Below are 19,685 nucleotides of genomic sequence, written 5' to 3'. Positions count from 1 at the left end.
TCTATCTTTTCATGAGAAGGATCAGTGGCACACTTGTAAGAATAAAAAGTGAAATATTTCAAACCTTAACACTTTTAAAGACAAAAACAGTTAGATATTCTGCAAAGTGTAGCAAACCAGTTCCAAAGACTAAGGACTTCCGCAATTTATGTTAGGATTGGTATATGGCCTATACAAAACATGTGCAATACATTTTTTTTGCACAAAATTATTCTTAGAAAATGAGACTTTTGAGACTTTTCTGCTCAGTTCTGCCCATTTCGAGCTGTTTTAGGGTCTCTCGTCACCATTCTCAACATTTGAGCTCACACGTAAAAATAACTGCAAACAGATGCGCAATTATACAACCGTACATCTTTGAAAAGCATAAGTGGACCGTCCTGTACAACCAACAAGAATCTTGCAAGCAGTTTCTGGACGGTAAGTCAACAACAAAACAGTAAAACCAGCTGACCATACATGGTGGAACTCAGCCTGGGTTGCTAGGTGACGGGCGGGGATCCACTGGGGTTGCTAGGTAACACGCAATGCTCCTTCAAGCTTTTGAAACGGTTCATTTTCCTGATTCCAACAAACATCAATTTATTGCCAAAATGACAGCTGGGTGTTTTTTTTAAAGCAGTTGGTCTGTTTACAGAAGCAGTTGAGAATTGAAAAAGTGGAATTTTTAAAAATGTGCAAATGTGCTTACCGATTTAAGAAATTTGGATTAAAATTGCTATTTTAAATCACTTTCTTTAACTGACATAGGTAATTAATTGTTTATACTGAAAATTTTACCTAATTTAAACACTTCTATGCTGTTTTTAAAGTGTTTCCCCTGCGTTGACTGAGTTGGCATCATGTTTCTAAATAAACTTCACCAGTCTTTTATTATTTTAGCTCACATGAGGCAGGATGAAGTCCAGCATATGATGCATCTGCAGCTGCAGTGTGAGCAGATGGAAACTGGAGGCTTTGCCACCAAACGCCTGACATTTAACATCTGTCGCTGTGCTGAAAGGCATCTGCTGGTGACAAATGCTCCTTTAGACTGATACAGGTCTGTTTCTTTTTTATGGTAAAATAAAAGCTTACCACCACACAACAGCTGCCTAGTGAGGATATGTTCACCATCATTTTGTTCTGGGACTATTCCTTCCTTACAATTTGATATAGAGGATGACAGGTTGGAAGCACAAAAACGTTTTCAGTCAGATCCAGACTCAAATTTGGCTGATCAAAGCACACTTACATCAACACTATTTTAATTTCAAGCCATATTGTGATAATTATCCAATTTATTAAATACAGTAAATTTTATCCGCGTCACACCGTCAATAAAATATGTTCTAAGATTTAAGTTTTCGCTTCCAGTATCAGTGGAGTGTATGTAAAAAGAAACTGTATTTCTGATATGTCAAAACTTTATCTAGGCTGGGAGGGAGCGAGGGAAAGCAATACTTTTAGCGAACAACAGATCGGCTTTTCTGGAGACAGTGGGCATCTTAAAGGAGACCTAATATGCACATTTAATTTTTTTTCTTCCATTCTGGTTTCTATTGCTTCTAAAAACAGCCCAAGAGCTGTTTTTTGGGAATAAGTTAATGTTTTAAAAAAATGAGTGTTTCAAAGGCTTTCAGATTGTTAAGTCACACTGTATTGTTACCTTGCAACCCCAGCTGAGCTTAACATGTTTGGTCAGCTGGTTTTACTGCTGCATGCACTGTACAATGGCTGCTGGAAGAGCCATTGTACTTAAAATTCAGAAACCACTTGTTGAATACTTTTGGTTATGCAGGAGGTTCTACTAATGCTTTTCAAAGATGTATGGTTGTATAATTGCACATCTGAATGATTTTGTGCAAAAAAATGTAATGAACACTTTTTGTATCCTATCGGTTCAAGGAAGCATAACAAGTCACATTTAAAATTAGCAAAAGACATTTTTCCATCAAAAGGTGAAAAAAATACTTCTATATAAACGGGCTAAGCATTTTTTCCTTTCACGTTATCTTAAAATCAAATATCCATCTTTCCTTTATTTTCTTATAATTCATTATTTTATAACTTAATATTTTAGTCTTGTTTTCCTCTATTATGAAATAACATTCTTTAAAACAAAATTTTCAATGCAATTAAAAAATACTTAATTGATCACAATATTTAATTTCACTTTGGGATTAATAGTTTTGAATTTAAAAAATCTGTTTTACATTATGTTTTCTTTTATAATACAGGAAAACCCCTAAAAGATCAATTTATTACACTCAAGAGAAAGAAAAAGTCACAAATGCAACTTTGACCCAGAGTGAAAATGCAAAACTAAAACTGGGGCACTTTTCCCCCCCATTATTACTAGTAAAAAAATGTCCAAACTCCCCAAAATATTATCATAAAGCCTTCAGCAGACATTTCCTACTACTATTAGATAAGAAAATAAATCAGCAGTTGTACTTTTAAAAGGCATTTATTGATGAAATACACATTTATGGTTTGACAAAAGCTTCTGTAGGTTTGTACGTAAGAAATTCCAGCCCAATCCTAAACCGCGATACCTCTTGTGTTTAAGTGTAAACCAGATCATAAAATGTGCAATAAATAATACAAGGACAAGGACACCAAATAAGTGCCTGAGTTAACCTGCAGGAGGAAAAGGAAACGAGAGCGAAATAAAATCCAGTCCAAATCCATGTTGTGTATTGGGTGGATTAGTGTGAGATTTCCTGATCAACGTGAGGAACCAGAAGGCATTTAGAGACCTGAGGAGCTGGCTGCAAAAAAACTAAACAAAAAACAGGAAAACAAGAAGACAATGGGGCTGAAACCATCTGGAAAAGGTATATTGCACACTTTGTTTGCAAATAGAATAAACCACATCTTTCTTTCTTTCTCTGCGCTCACAAAGGGAAAATTGAGTCAACATTAAAATACTACAGGAAAATTCAGTCGCAAAGAAACAAAACATGTCAAGTTAGACATTTTTCCTTCAGCAGACAGAAACATTTTAAAACTGATCAAATTTAGAGAAAACCTCCACAGATCTGGAAGGATTTTTAATTTAAAAACAACAAAACTGCTGCATAGTTCACCTTTACCAACAATTTATAGCAATAATTTGTAGTGACGTGAAAATATGACAAATCTCAAAGATCTCTGTTGTTTTTGAATTAAATATTTCAGAAAATCAAACCAGTTTTAATATCTGACAAAAAAAGTTAATACAAAATGCAGTTTTCAAATTATGATTTCCTTTATTGAGTAGAAAAACCAAGCTATCATAAAGTATTATGATAGTTTATTACGACCACACAAAGAAATTAAATTGCAGTATTTCAATAATAAAGTTTTAAGATTACAACAATAAAGTTGAAGTAATGTAAGAATAAAGTACTAAAACTACAAGAATTCAAAATAATGCAAGAACAAAGAGATGGTGTTACAACTTTATTCTTATGAATTTATCCTTGAAACATTAAACTACTCTTAAAATATTACGACTTTATTCTCATTATTTCAACTTCACTGTTGTAATTTTTTTTTAAATTTATTCTTATGGTCCTAATATTCTGTCTTTTCTTAATAAATATTAGTGAATTATTGACCTAAAACAAGCTCATGTGTCTTGCAGAAAAGTTATTTGTAAGTTAATTTTGTGTCATTTTAAGTGTACTAACATATAAAAACACGTTTTTTTTGTTTTTGCAGTGTAGTAGAGAAACATTTCTGTCAGTCTGTGACACACCAGAAAGTCCAGATCAGAGTGACTGATAAAAACAACAAAAAATAAAATAGTAATGATAAAAAAGGGGGTTGGAGTGTCCTAGTCAAAGTGTGGACTTCAAAGCAACTGAAATGTGACTAAATAAAATGATTTACGAAATGTAAGCTAGTTACTGAAATGCTTTCAGTTAATGAGGAAACTAAAGGTTTATAGTGAGTCAGTTAGCTTTAGATAGGACTTTTAAAATAATAAATCATAGTTTGAAAACTGATTTTTACATTTTCTCAGCAACACAGCTGAACAAAACCTTCCACACTTTCAAAGTGGACACTTATTTCACAGCAGTCTGTTTTAGAGTTCAGTCTGCAGCCAGAATCACTGAGGAGATGTTGTTTAATGCAGAAGTGACAGCATAATAACCTTATAGAAGACCTTTTATTGAAACGTTTATCTGCAGCTGAGCTAGCTCTCCCATGAACCTCTGACGAGCAGCAAGTCTTCATGTTGGTCCCAATAAAGAGCGAAACATCGATCCGTTCCAGTGGGAGTGAAAATCTTATGCAGCAGAATCCATAAAAAAAAAAATAATTCAGATCTCCCCCAGAGCGCCGCAGAAAGTCTGGGATATTAAAACCGAACCAGCTGATTTTAAACCAAGCAAGTCTCAATCTGACTGAGAGGCGCAAACGTCTCACCAAAGAATCCCATAATAAGTGTGATTTCTATTTGAGCCATGAAATTGGTGCCAGCACATCCAATTTCTCACCACTTTACTTTTAGTTCTCGAAGAATCCGCCTCATCGGGCCTCAACTTGTTTAAAATTCCCTTGGTTTTCAATCGCAGCAGCTCGGCAAAGCAGACAAATCAATAAGGAGGGAGGAGGGAGGGGAGCAGCACCTTTATCTGCACAGAGAGGCAGAACCGACAAGAAACGGCACCAGAAACAAAAACCAACAGGCGACGGTTCGCACAGCGCCTCTTCGTCGCGGACTGAATTTGTGCAGGAAAACTTGGAGATGAGGGAATGTTAGCACCATAGAAAGCACCAGAGATGAAGTCTGACCGTCACTGAGGGAAAACTCCACCTTTTCCATCAGGGTTGAACAAAAAGACAGTGTCGGTATTTGTCCACAAATTATCTTTCAATCTACTGCATAACCTAAAGCTGTTTAATCTTAAATATTACAGATGCACCACATTGAAATAATTATACCACCGTTAACTTCTCAAACTGAGTTCCCTCAACTACAGCAGAAACAGCAGGAATAAATGGGCAAGTGAGGCATTTGTGGTTCATCTTCACCGCAAAATCACAAAATTGACCCAAGTAGTTTTGGTCCAGTTTCTAGTGCAGATATATGATGATGTCCAACAGCAACTGGAGAGAAAGACAGATAGAGAGAGAGAGAAAGAAAAAGAAAAAACTTTCCAACAAAAAACTAAAATTTTAAGATTAATATCAGAAATTTTCTAGAACAAATTTGGAAAACATTTCTGAGCTTCAAAAGTCAAGAACTTTCAAGTTTTGAAACTCAGAAAATTTCCAAAAGTCAAAAATGTTCAATTCTATAAACTCGATTTTCTTTTTTCTACAACAAACACTGTCGTACAAATATCTTAGTACACTTGAAAAAAGAAAACTAAAACTATGAGTTTGATTTAAGTAAATGAATAAAAATAAAAATAGTCGCACTGGAAGATTATTTCACTTGAAACATGGGAAAATGTCTTGTTACAAGTGAAATAATTTGTCAGTGGAAATATAACTTTTTCATCAATATTTAGTCATTATTTACCTAAAACAAGCTCTTATATCTTGCTAAAATCAACTGTAAGCTAGTTTGTCTTATTTCAAGTTAGCCAAGATATTTGCACTAGAAACTAGAAAGAAATACTTGGTAATATTTTGTATTTTTGAAGTGTTTGAGATTTTCCTTGTTTTCTAGTCACAGCAGCACCATGTTGGGTGTTTCACAGCTTCTCCACCTGAAGAAGAGGTGATGTACCTTAAAGAAAACGGAAAAAGTTCAACCAACAAAGACGAGGAGAAGCTGGAATAAACAAACCTTTCTGTAAGATGACAAACTGAAGAGTTTTACCGTTTAACAAAATTTAATCAAGCAGCTGTGATGCAAACTTAAGAGTTTCTGTTAAAGGCAGGAAGGAAAATAACCTTTAAAGAGATTTAGAAGTACTAAATGTCAAGTGTTTTACCAAGGAAAAGAAAGCTCATTGTTTTTGGTTTTTAAGCCATTCGAAGAATAACTTTTTCTGATTAAAAATATCTGAAACCTAATTTCATAACCGAGTTTCGCACAAGAAAACATAAAATATGAAATTTGTTGCCATTTTTAATTGTAATCAAATTTGCCAAAAAGTGAAAAACGGCAAGTAGAGAACCTTTAAATACTGAATTATTACAGTAAACATAATTTTGTACATTTTATGGTAATTATTTGATGTTTAAGTCCTAGTTTTTCCGCCAGAAATTGTGCTATTAAAAAATAAATCTGTTCATAAAAATGTATCAAAATTCACTTTATGACAAATAAAATGATAGCTTGTTCTCTGTTGTTATATTCTGTGTTTAGTAAAAAATCAGAAGAAATGCCACAGAAAATTATTGTTAAAGAAGCTTAAGAAATTAAATGAGTTTTCATGAGTTGTAAATTAAAAAAAGATAATAATTAACAGAAATAAAGGCTTGAAAACATCAGTACAGATGTAATTAATCTAAAGTTACATAGATAGACTTATTTACTGAGATGCACCTAGACGAACATTAATGGAAAGTGAAGTGGAAGGAAAAAGTGTGGCAGAAGAAGATGGGCTGTAGTTCCTTATTTTTTCACAGTCAGAGCTCCTAAATATTGTTTTACAACATATTTTAAGTAATAACTATAATAATAAAAGTAAATTGATGCGTTTCTAATAGAATGGCTTCACAGAAACCAAAAACAATGAGCAGCCATGCTGTGAGGGCTTTTAATGGTGCAGATGTTTCAGCTGCGTTTGTCTGGATTTGTTACCATGGAGACACAGTGCATGTCAGTAAGTGGGATTATTATTGAAATGATAAAAATATTCATTCATTCAGAAAGTGAAAACATTGTGTTTCTGTAAGTTGTAATCCAGAAAAATAAATACCAGTTTCACTTCTTGAATGATTTCAAACAACGTTTCAGTTTTTCCACATCATGAAGAAGCTTCTAAATAAAACATTTCACATGTGAAAAGGTGACAGTTCTGCATTTGCTTGGGAAAAACAGATTTGAAAAACAGAAATGTAAGAAACTTTTCTAAGATGTGGGGATGTAAGAGAAGAGCTTTAGCAGATTTGCTGCATCACACAGTTAAGAACAGCATGTTGTGACAGATTGAACCTCCTTAATGTTACAAACGCACATTTAAAAAGCACCAAACGACCCAGCTGTGGTCATTTTATTCTCAATTTCAATATTAAAATGCTCTAAGTAACGCCTCAGCCCCTGTTAAAACCTGAATTTGTGTTCTAGAATGCTGGCTGTCCTGCAAATAAAAAAATAAAAATACTTGTGGCAGAATCAAAAACTGAAATGTCAAATACATTTTTCAGGCATGAACCTGCAGACTGTGCAGCTTCTCCAGCTGGGAGTGAGACGACCATCCTGACGTGTTTCTTACTTTAAATGCCTTTTCTCCACATTTAAACACCAAAAAGCTGCAAGTGGAGCTGATGAGTCCAGAAATATAAAAATCCTTAGAAATGAAGGGAAAGTTTCTACGGAAGAGAGTTAGCGACACTGAAAAAAAAAAATAATTCAGACTTTTTTTCCTCAGAATTCCAATTTGTTTTCTTCAGAATTCTTTTTTTTTTTTTCAGAATTCTGAATTTAAGTTCAAAATTCTGAATTTCCTTCCTCAGAATTTGGTCTTTAGTCTCAGAATTCTGACTTTAATCACATAATTTTGACTTTAATATGAGACTTCTGACTAGATTAAAGACAGAAGTGTGATAAGAAAAAGACAAACATCTGAGATCTTTGACTTTCTTCTTAGAATTTTTTTAACTTTTCTTTTAGCATGTTTTGGACTTTAATCTCATAATCCAGACTTCTTTCTCAGAATTCTGACTTTTTCGTCAGATTTCCTTCGGATTTCTGACTTTAATCCTCTGAGATCATAAATCAGAATTATGATTTTTTTTAATTCAGTGGGCCCAAACCTCCTCCGTAAGTTTCTGCTGCTAGAAGAAGTGCAGGAACACGAGGACGGATATTAAGGACTGCTTAGTGGGAGGAAAACTAAATTTAAATGGCTTCAATCTGCCTAAACGACGAAATCTTAAACGTATTATTCTCAACATGAGCTCGAAGCTGGGGACAATTTTCCTCCTTAAAGTCAATTCACATATTCAGACCCCACAAACACATAAATGGTTGCAGATTTGATATAAGCTGTTTTGTGTCCTTGTCAGACAACATAAAGATGCTTTCATATAATCTGATACTGATAGCGAGTCTGTCTTTATCACCATATAGATAGCACTTCAGGGATCCACTCTCTCTTTTCTATTTAACAGTCTAAAGTCTCTCTTCAATCTCTCTGTAATGACATTTTATGTACAATATCAGCATATCGAACATAAATTACTACACAACAAAAAAAAAGCCTATTCACAATTGACAATCATCAGGAATCCAAATCAGACATAATGGAAATAAAATAATAAAAAAAAACAATTCAGAGGAAATTGATTTATCGGCTTAAAATTGATGGATGTTATATAACTTTTCCATAAACTTTCTGTGCTCCCAGAACATGTTGTGTTGTGAAAAGACGCCTTTTTATGTATATTCTTATTTATATATAAAAAAAGACCTTCCTCTCCCATCAGTCATCATCTGAGGAGGATGAAGCTCAAAAACATGTTCAGATGACTGCAGACATCTTGTTTGTGTGTAAACAGAGCACCAGTAGTGTCTTGGTTCATGTCTTTTCTGTACAAAAGTATAAATATATGCTTTTCTCTCCTTTTTTTTCCATTTTTCTCTTTTTGTTCACATATGTAGGATGTAGCAGACGACGAAAAAGGTTGTTTTAGTTTGTAAAACCGCGCCGGTGTTGCAGGTCCTGTGCCAGTTTTTGTCTCGTTAAATGTCGAATTGCTGGCTTTTGTTGACGTCAGGTGTTTGCTTGGTGTTGATTGATCGTCTTTGCATAAATAATAATAAAAAAAAAAAAAAAGAAGAAGAAAGTTTCACCAAAGTCTGCGGCGAAGGAGCCGACCAAAAGGATCCAAATAAAACAACCATTGTGTCCATTGTAGCTACAGCAGGTCCATCTTCGGTCTGTAATGGAGCAGGAGCGGAGATTTCTGGAATGGACAACAACATTTCGAAGGTTTTACCAAGTATCTACTGTCTAGTCTTTTGTGCAAATATCTTAGTACATTTTAAATAAGATAATCTGCCAGTTGAACTTATAATTATTTACTAGAAACAAGCTCTCATGTCTCGCTTAAAAGGCACTTATAAGTTAGCTTTGTCTAATTTAAACAGTACTAAGATATTTGCTCTAGAAACCAAAACTTGGTAAGATTTTGTGTTTTTGCAGTGCTGGACTCTCTTATCTTTTTGACGACTGGTGTGCACACATCCGCTAATCCACTAATAGTGTAGCTAATTTTTTTGTAAAGCACTTTAGTATTTCTGTTAACTTTGAAGACATTTAGTGCACCTATCTTCCTCTAAATACATTTTTCTGGATAAATGATAAGGCATTAAATTAAATATCTGGTTTGTAACTAAAAGTTACACATCTGTGTTGAAGTTTTGGTTAACTCTTCTTTCCATAATTAGACGTTCATATTCATGCTCTTATTTTGAAGTGACTACTTATACATAAGTTCCGTTTCCTTTCCACTCCTGATGCAACCAATGGCATTTATTCTGTACCCAGAATGCATAGCTGTAGCTCTTAAAAATCTACTGATGTCTGGAGTGCTTTACTGTTATAAATCAAGGAAAATCAGCAACAGATTAAACAAAACTAAAACTTTTTAAGTGAAAATAGCCAATCATAAACAAGGCTAACATTAGTTAACAAATGTGAGCAAAACATTGTGGATATTTTGCTAAAAAAAAAAAAGCACAATTTTGCGGTGTTTGAATCCACAACTGTTGCGTTTCAATTAAGCAAATTTATTTCCGTAATGCCAATCTGTGCAGTTATGTGTACAATGGAAACACAAATAAGGAGAGGAGATGTAAACCAATTATTGATTAGAATAGGGTTTAGTTTAACAAGATGCAACAGGATTAAGTCTATAAAAAGAATTCATAACCTGCAGGTGATAAAATTTAAATTCATTGTGTTCTTGTCAGCTGGAATTCATATTTATTTCCTCAAAACTGCCAGATTTTGTTACCTTAAATCTCCATCTTGTCACAACAACAAATTTCAAAGTGTGGTCCTTTCCCAGGATTTCCTCGTTGCATAAAATGTCCAGCTGTGAAAAGAAGAAGAAAAAAAAAAGCACATTTATTGAAAACATCAGACCAGAAAGGTCAAAGGAGTAAAATAAAATGGTTTCCCCACAGAGAGCAGACTGGATGAGCTCAGTGGGGAAAGTGTGAGGATTTTTGCTGCTGGTTTTATCTGTGCAGAATGATGATGATGAAGTTTATGGTGAACGACAGAAGGAGCCAGGTTCGATGGCGAACACGCGGCTTGCTCGATGAATCTATTCCCTCCGTGAAGCAGCATTGATATTCTGCAGGTCAATACTGAGACAGAGAGGGAGCCGCGCATCACAGCGCCACCTGCTGGTTCACTGCTGCACACTGACCAGCCCAAAACAAAACTCAAAAAATAAATATATATATAGGGCAGAAATCGCCATCATAGTTATTCAGAAATGCATAGTTTAAATGTCTGCATTTCTTTATGTTGACTTGAAAATATTAAATTCTGCTTTTAAAAATTGTTTTAGCAACAATGTAGAGAGTTTAAGCTGCAAATTTACAATAAATTACCAACAGCAAATCTCAACTGGTAATTTTTGTAGGCGATATGGACTTCAAATTGAATCTCAATATCTTGTGATAGATAAAAATTATTATAAAAAAATATTTATTACTTCTTTTTAAGCTAACAGCAATCATAGTACGACAAATGCTGCTCTTGAAAAAAAATTTTTTTAAATTAAATTTACTTTAAAAAGTGTGATTTAAATAATAAAACTACACAAAGTCTTAAGTTAATCATATTTTTGAGTTTTAATTCATTTTTATTGATTTTCTTATGGAACAAACAGGAGAGAATATCTATGAAACAGCATGCACAGGTTCGGGTGCAATTCACACTTCTTGCCAAGTCATTCTGAGTTCAGCTGTGTATAAACTGATGTATAAACGGTTTTAAAACCCAGAGTCGTTTCAAGCATCTTTTCACAGTCGGCGAATGACACAACAATGGCCGGAGGGGTAAAGCGCAAGTAAGCAATTAATCAATAAATTAATCACATGATAAACTAAAATGATAAAAATGTTTGAAAGGCATTTTCCTTTACAGGTTCATCATCATTCATTTTATTTAAGTTTTTTGGCTGTTCTGGTTTATTTTGGGTAATTTTAAAACTAAAGTTGATTAATGATAAATAATACAATTAATGAAAATTTGCACAAAATTTCACATAAAACATTGCATTAATGCGTTTCTTCTTACACTTAAAAACAGAGTAAATATTGAAATAATACTGAGATATTACACATAAATTTCAGAGTTATTACCAGTTCTGAATGAGCAAAATGAAGAAGTTCTGGAGAGTTTCACATCATTAAAAGGACAAATGTGACAAAGTTCTGGTTGTTTCTCATTGACTTCCAGCACTGATCTATAAGGTACATTTGTAGTTTTAATTTAAATTTAATCATCTGCTAGGATTATTTTCTCCCTTCTTGGTTTCTATCCAACCTTTAACGTTCCCATTCTTCTTGAATTATTAAGCACCAGACTTCCTGCAGATAAATTTAAATGGGTGTGTTTATGCTCTCAGTTTTAAAACCCAGAGTCGTTTCAAGCATCTTTTCGCAGTCGGTGAACGACACAACAATAGCTGGAGGGGTAAAGCGCAAGCCGACGATCTGATGGAGTCGACCCACTCATCTGTGTGGCAGCCAAAATATTAAAAGACACGAAGGAAAAACAGGAAAAATAGGCAACGAGAAGGCGATTGTGGCGATTTCGCACAGCCATCTAAAAATCCATCTGTCAGATTATCGCCCACTCTCGCCTCCCCCCCGCTGCTCTGAACGGGGCGGCGAAGACAATAAATAGAAAAATTAGATATCATGAGGGCTTGTTTTCATGCAAATTATACCCAACACAAAGGGCACGAATGAGTCACAGCATAAAAAGGAAAAACTTTATTTTAACCATGTAAAAGAAGCAGGAAGATTCAAGAAATTTCCTCTAAACTTTACGATTAAATCGACTAATTGGTTAGAAAAATTACCATATTTTTCATTTAACCACTAAAGCATTTTTTACACAATTTTTAAACTATGCAATAAGCAAAAAAGTCATATAATTTCTTTTAATCAGAAAGCAACAATTTCATTGCCTAAAATGCTATAGCATAGCATTCCTATAATGAACACATGATTATTTGTAGCAAAGGATGCATCTGCAGCTAAAAAAACACACCATTTGTTGATTATTTTTTGGATTAATATAGTAATTAATAGGAATTTGTTTAACAAAATTTGAACCAGGTGAAGTTAAAACTGTCGTTTGAGGAGTTTTGGGTAGAAAATATTTGCAGACAAATATTTACCATCTTAAATGCAAAATATATATAATCTTTGTATAGTTTACTGATCTGAATATGTAAATTTTTCAGCAATTTGACCTTTCAAGAGACTGTGTACGCCACTTAATAATTAATCAATCACTAACTTAATTGATGACTATTTTATATAACAATTAATTTGGATAATCATTCAGCCCCATCTCAACCACGTAGATATTTGCTTCCCAGGAGAAAGCTTGCAGACAAAACTATCATCTTGTGGCTCTTTCTTTCTGTTGTACTTGAAAATCTATAAATAATGACGAAGCATGGCCTTAAATTGGCAAATTAAAAGATAAATTACCTAAATCTGTCCCACAGGAAAATTCAAGCACTTTTCAAGCATTTTCAAGGAGAGCTTCCAAACCTTTTCAGCATCAAACTTTGGACATAAAAATAATACAATTAAGTTAAAACCAGAGAGTCTCAAGTTTTCCTTCCACTCAACTTTCCACTGATATACTTGGATCTATCAGCCTGTAAAAATATATTATTTTTAGCAATATACCGCTGTGTGAATCACAAAGATATATAATTTAGATTCTATGGAAGAAGTATGAAAATAAATAGACTTTTCAGAGATTTTGTGACTCGGTGAGACTCAACCATGCGTTGTTTTCTGTACCTCGTTAAACGATGTCAGGTTAAGCTTTTTGGCGATGAACTTTTTGAGGTGGAGGACGGTGGCTTGTGCCGAGCAGCGGATCCATTTACGTTTCAGACCTCGAAGCTTGCTGCTGTTGCACTCCAGGCAGATGCTGACCTGTTGGACAATAGAAAAATGATGATTATATGACCTGCGCCAACTCCATACATGTTTATATACTCAGTTTACAGAAGTGCCAAAAGCGTTTCAGTGTTGTGATCATTGCTGGGAGAGATAACTTTTAGCATCTGTGGAAGGAGGACTGAAATAATCTGATAAATTATGATTAATCGATTGTTAATCAACCAACTTAGTTATCGATTAATCATTAACTAGAGTACATGATTAACTCTAAAATCTCTAAAAAAGACCACCTGCTAAAAGAACAAAAGTTATTGTTCCAGTACATCAGTACTGCACAACAGTGTAGATCTACTGTAGGCAGAAGATGCATATAGGGACGAAACGGTTAATCGTGATTAATCGGAGTAATTAAAATAATTGTAAACTAATTTGATAATCATTACCTGGAGTATGCAAGAGAACGCAGCCAGAGCAGAAATTTAGTCAAAATATATACACTTTTTTTTTGGACATTTAAAAGTATTTCCAATATTGCATACAAAAAGCCTTAAGTAGTTCAGTGAAAAATCCTCATAGTGTCAATTTTTTTTTTATCTGATTAGTCGATTAATAAAATAACTGCCGTAGATGAGATAGATGCTCTATCCTGCTTTCATAAGCAAAGCTGGCTAAATCAGTGATGTTAATCTGCTATTGGCTTCCTGAATGTCACCGATTTTCCCTGCCACCGGCCTGTGAATTTGTTTTGCCCCCTCAGGTGAAACGGCGCGTGGTCAGAAACCATTATCATGACTGGGACTCACACGTCAAGAGACAAAACAGGAGGGAAACAAAGCTCTTCATGTGCGACTGTCCTTCCGTCTCTTTTTATTCCTCTTTTTGGAGACAGGAGGCGACAACAACCCCCCTGTTTAAACATCCTCAAATAAACAGTGGCAGTGCTTTGCCGAACAGTCTGCCCTTCAATAAGCAAAGACCAACATCTCAGTGTGTCTGGTTTCCAGTGGCGCTGGCAGTGAGGAGAAGCTCATAATGTAAAATAAAAGCCTTGCTGGTGATCTGGACTCCGCGGTGGCTCGATGGCGGCCTGCAAGGCACTTTTATAACATTATAGTACATTACCGACGGGTCCGCGGAGCCAAGGAGGGCTCCTGCAGCTAAACACACAAATGCACTGATGCAAGAGAGAGGAGAGCAAAGAAAACACTGTGTGTGCTTTGTGAGGCGCGCATAAAAAGCTTCAGGCTCATTACAGAGCTGTTGCAGAGCTCTGACGCAACTTTTTCATTTTGAATATTTGCTCGAGCTTCGACTCTGGACGTCTGAGGCGTCAATGAGAAAATTTACAGCTATTTTTTAAATACACAAATGCAATTCTTTCTGCATAAACTGATATGCAGAAAGATTTGACTTCAAATCTAAGCAACATCTTGAGAAGTCTTAATTTCTCGAGTTTTGTTTGTGTGCGTTGGTAGCAGAGGTAATTGTACTCAAGCAAGAGTAAGAAGTATTTGGTGAAGATTTTACTCAAGCACTGAGTAACTGATCAAATGATCAAATTATCAATCATTCAATATTTAAAAGTTACATCATCAGAAGGACCAAAATATAAAATTAAGTGGAAATGTTGGTATTTTAAGGACCAAACTGACAATAATTCAGGCAAAAGAACATTTTTCCAAATCAGTTTTTTTCGATATGAAACTAACAAACTGCATGCCTGTGTCTTTTTATGGTTAAAAAACGTTTGTTTTACATTCAGTGAACAGAGAATCCAGGAATTTTACTCAAGTAAGAGTAGCGATAAAATTACTCAAAAAACAGTGAAGTAAAAATACTCCTAAAAATTACTCCTGTAAATGTAATTGAGTAACAGTTACTACCAGACTCTGGTTTTACTGGTTTTCTCCGGCAGCGCCTCGCGCCACAAGGTTTCGCTCTGAAAGGTCGTCCAGGAGGCGAAGTGTTCAGGAGGTCGGCCATGCGTGGCGACTCGCCTGTCGACTCCTACACCTGACTGAACCGGGAGAGGAAGAGGGACTCGTCTTCCTCATCCTACCTGCCTAGAAATGCTGCCGTGAATCTTCTGAAGCTCTGTAACTTTTTCTAACCTCTCTCTGTTTTTTAAACTTGCAAAAAATTTTAGTTAACAGAAACGAAATGACAATTTAATTTATTAGATGAAAAAATATATATACTGTTGGTGTTTTAAAGGGGAAAATTTACGTTTTGGACATTTTTGTACTTCCATTTGAGTCTCAGTTGCTTCTTAAAAAAACCTTTTGGCATTAAGTTAATGTTCTCTGGTTACCTAGCAACCACAGCCAAACCCTGCCCGTCGCCTGGCAACCACAGCCAAACCCTGCCCGTTGCCTGGCAACCCGGCACAAAATCTGCTTTTGGAGGTTTTGAAACATTCACATTTTAAAACCAATCCATGCTTAAATTAATATGTAGAAATTTGAGGAAACTCGTATAAAACCAACACAAAACCTGAAGCAGAACATTTTCCAAACTGTAACTGACTATTTTCATTCAACTAATCAATTATTTCTTATATTGAATACTTTAAAACTTTATGATTCAGTAGAGCTCAGAACTGCACTATATACAAAATATATCATAAGGTGTACATAAAAGTGATCTGAAATAAAAAACAAAAACTGTGAATTAAAACTAAATGTCAGGACGAATAATAAAAACAACTGCACTAGTTCAAGAGTGGAAATTATTGTGATGAGCTAAAACTCCTTAAATTACAAAAAAAATTTAATAAATATAAAATAATTTGCTAATACAATATTTGATTATGTTTTCATTTATGAGTTTGTCTGCAGACTTAAATGTAATTTCTTGGAGATATAATTTAGGAAAATGTACAGGAAAGATTGAGCTGCTTTGGTTCTGACGATGTTTTATATAGAAAGGTTAAAATTTACTGAAAAATAAACGGCAACGGTTTGTGAAAAAGTCTAAAATAAGGAAGTATTTGACACCCTTCTGTCTCTACAGGTGTATGTAGTAAACAAAATATTCCAACAGTCTGGATGAGACGTCGTTTAATGGCAGCTGTTATTTCTGTTTTCTCCTGAAAGCTCTAAAACACCTTCCTCCTCTTCTCCCATCACTCTTCCTCCAACATCATCGTTTTCTTCCTAACCCCCACTGCTCCTCCTCTCTTTTCTCCTCCTCCAACGAGCTTCACCTTTTCAGTCACATAGCGTGAGGCTAGGTGAATGAAGCTACCTTCAAACACAAAAATCCTGCGAATGAAATTCTGCAATTTCATGATCACCTCATCACCCTTGTTGCTGTCAGCAGCCATTTTGGCCTCTCAATCCTGCAATTTCCTGCAATTTCTCCCTCTTTTATATGTCATCTTGTATTTCCCGGCTCTCTCCCTCTCCACCTCTCGGTGACATTTCACATCACTGCGTTCAGACTGCAGTATTAGCCATTCTGTGGGCATTTCTGCATCGCTGCTGAATTTACAAAAGGGCAAGGTCTTCACCCACGTCGGGGCAGACTACCCCTCCCACATCCAGGAGAGGGAGAGCTTCTTTGGAGATGAAGGGCTTGAGTTTCGCTTTTTTTGTTATGAAAAAAGGTTTTTCCGCCTGTGCATCAGTATGCAGGAGACAAGCTTCATGCTGCAGAGAGTCTGTCTTGCAACAATAACAACTCAACTCTCCACAGCGTTATTTAGCCTGACTGTTCATGCCTTTAAGATTGTTACCAGAAATTTGAAGTTTTGACAGGAAACAGAACCAATGTCTCCGTAAAAGTTACAAAAAAACAAATATGACTATTATGTCCATTTGTTCAGAGTTATAATAACCTGTTCGTCACTACGGTGATAGTCGTTGTCCTCCTCTGGCTTCTCCTCTCCGGCCTCCTTATTCGCTGTGTCTTCTGATTTTGTGTCGCCTGTTTGAGAAAAAGAAGAAAAACTATGATAATCTAAAAAAATAATACATAAACGCAGATATGAAAAGTACAAACACTACAAATAAGTGCAAAATTTATGAGCCACAGAGTTCTTCAACACATTTCATAATTATCCAGAGTTAAATTACAATATTTTCCATTTTTGTATTTAGTACAAGACGTTCGTAGATATTTTTGAGGTCTGGCTTTAAATACATGAGGTTGATTGATTGATGGATGGATAGATGGATGGACAATGGATGAAAAATGGATAGATGGCAGAAGGGACAGACAAATGAATAGATGAATGGATGGATGGATGACTGCACAGATTGATGGGAGTCAGCAGGATCACTAAAGGATGGATGGAAAGTTGGAAAAATTGATAAATATGAGGAGGTACAGACAACTAACTGGACGGATGGAGGTTCTATCAATCAAATCAATCAAATTTTATTTGTGTAGCACATTTAAGCAGCAAGGCATTTCAAAGTGCTTTACATCATTAAAAGCAAAAACAGTCATGTAACATTGAATAAACAAAAAAAAAAAAACATTAAAACCTGCACCCCTTTTCTAACGCTTTAGAAACTAGAACAAAAATATCTGGTAAGTTTTTGTGTTTTCACAGTGCACGAGGCGCCGCTCCAACGTTGCAATAACATATTATAAGAAGTTATAAGGCTGATTTTTGAATATGATATGCTGAAATGTTTTAATGTAGCTAAGAGATTTCACTTCCTGCATCATATATTTAAATATATAAATATTATTGAGATGGAAAAATGTAAATTGGATGAGTTTTCATTTGCCTGTTTGTTTTTGAGTCTGAATGATGAAGTTACTTTATCTGGTGATGTAAATGTTACCTCCTCAACCTGACATGACAGATGGCGAACAAACCGTCCGTCTCCAGCTTTTAATACATAATTCATCTGAGCTGAGGGGAAAGCAGACCAGAAAAAGTTCAGTCCAAGTGCGCCGCCTCACAGCTGGAAAGACTCCTCATCCATCTGATAAAAGATCTATAAACAAGCAGCACCAGCTGATCAACTTAGAGTACACATCTTTTATGAATTTTCCTGTTGCCTGTGATATTGTTGCAGTATTGAATTTTTAGCTGTAAAACTTGGTTATCGAAGTCTAAATTGCGTTGCGGTGACAGAACAGCAGCACAGATGGGTTTTGCTTTCCAGTAACCTTTAGAAACAAAGAAATTCAGTCTGCTCCAGGATTCAGCGGCGGTAATAACTGTGTTTATGTGAGTGTGTGTCTCAGACTGTGGATGCGCTCAGTCCTCTGTGAGTATTTTCCGTCTGGGCCAACTGTCGCCGTCCCTCTGTGGAATATTAAGCTTGTCCCGGTGTTTGTCTCCAGCGTTTGCCTCACTTATTGCTCATCAGGAGGGCCTTGTTGTAGTTAAGTCTCATATTGCGCCGCTTCCTGCGTCTTACGCCGTGTCTTTTCATCTCCCCTGTTACCGTCAGCAAATGATCTTCTGTCTCTTTTATGATTTATGGGACATCTTCACAACGCTAAAGTCCCACAGGCGTGCACAATGGCGTTTTCAGGCTAGCGTGTGAGAGGTGGAGTGAGCCATCTGTGTGTGTTGGCGTGGGAGTTTAGATCGTCGTGAAAGCAAAAGTGTACTCTGCAGACTCGATGCGTCCCCATGTGACCCAGTCTTCTTGGGTTAAGTGCTCAGAAAAGCTGGTAATTTAGAAAAATGAGTCTGTGTGGCGGTGGAAGCAGCTTTTGTTTTGGCTGGTGTCAAGCAGTCCTCCAGAACTTCATGTTTCCATTCAAGAGCAAACAGATTTAACACGTTAAAGGGGATCTATTATGCGAAAGTCATATTTGACACATTTTTATGCTTCCAGTTGGGTCTCGATAGCTTCTGAAAGTAGCCAAAGTGCTTAAAAAACCCGCCTATGGTTTTGGTGTCTGGAAAATTAGTCTCTTCAAAAACCTTTTTATTGTTAAGTCACAATCGACAGGCACTGAGCCGTTACCTAGCAACCAAAGCAGAGCTCCGGTACGTTTGGTTTTACTGCTGAACAATGGCTGTTGGAAAGGACAAGTGTTTTGTTGTCGACTTCTTGTTCAGAAACCACTGGCTGAATTGTTGCTGGTTGTGCAGAAGGTTACACTTTTGCTTTTCAAAGATGTACAGTTGTATAATTGTGCATCTATTTGCAGTAATTTTCATGTGCGAATGTAAAAAAAAAAAAGAAAGTATTAAACCAGATATGAACAGTTGTTGTTTAAAGCTGTGCTCTTTTAACTTTTAAAAATCTTTTTAGTGGAAACAATAAATGTGAAGGCCCTGCAAGCTGAATGTAAATACACTGATGAATGAAAAATTTAACATTTTCTGAAGTTACAGCAAATCAAATCAGGATAATGCAGCAAATATGTATTGACTTTAAAAGAAAATATGTTCTAAACACCCATTAGCTAACTCAAATATCAGCAATCAGAGCAATTTATT

General features: G+C 35.5%; 1 protein-coding gene across 1 annotated transcript in view; it reads right to left on the bottom strand.

The window, feature by feature from the left end:
- Window positions 1–2,430: 2,430 nt before the first annotated feature.
- pcgf3 (polycomb group ring finger 3) overlaps window positions 2,431–19,685 on the bottom strand; it is a 49,415-nt gene continuing 32,160 nt past the window's right edge. The window contains exons 7-10 of the mRNA XM_014988613.2: window positions 17,106–17,194; window positions 13,163–13,300; window positions 10,114–10,194; window positions 2,431–9,060 (exon numbers count right to left, since the gene is read on the bottom strand). Coding sequence (XP_014844099.1) covers window positions 9,013–9,060; window positions 10,114–10,194; window positions 13,163–13,300; window positions 17,106–17,194 — 356 coding nt within the window. The 3' untranslated portion in view covers window positions 2,431–9,012. The remainder of the gene's footprint in view (window positions 9,061–10,113; window positions 10,195–13,162; window positions 13,301–17,105; window positions 17,195–19,685) is intronic.

Source organism: Poecilia mexicana, unplaced genomic scaffold, assembly GCF_051168715.1.
Source record: "Poecilia mexicana isolate PSO_F unplaced genomic scaffold, ASM5116871v1 scaffold_10, whole genome shotgun sequence".
Taxonomy (NCBI): Eukaryota; Metazoa; Chordata; class Actinopteri; order Cyprinodontiformes; family Poeciliidae; genus Poecilia; species Poecilia mexicana.
This window is presented reverse-complemented; position numbering and strand designations above follow the sequence as displayed.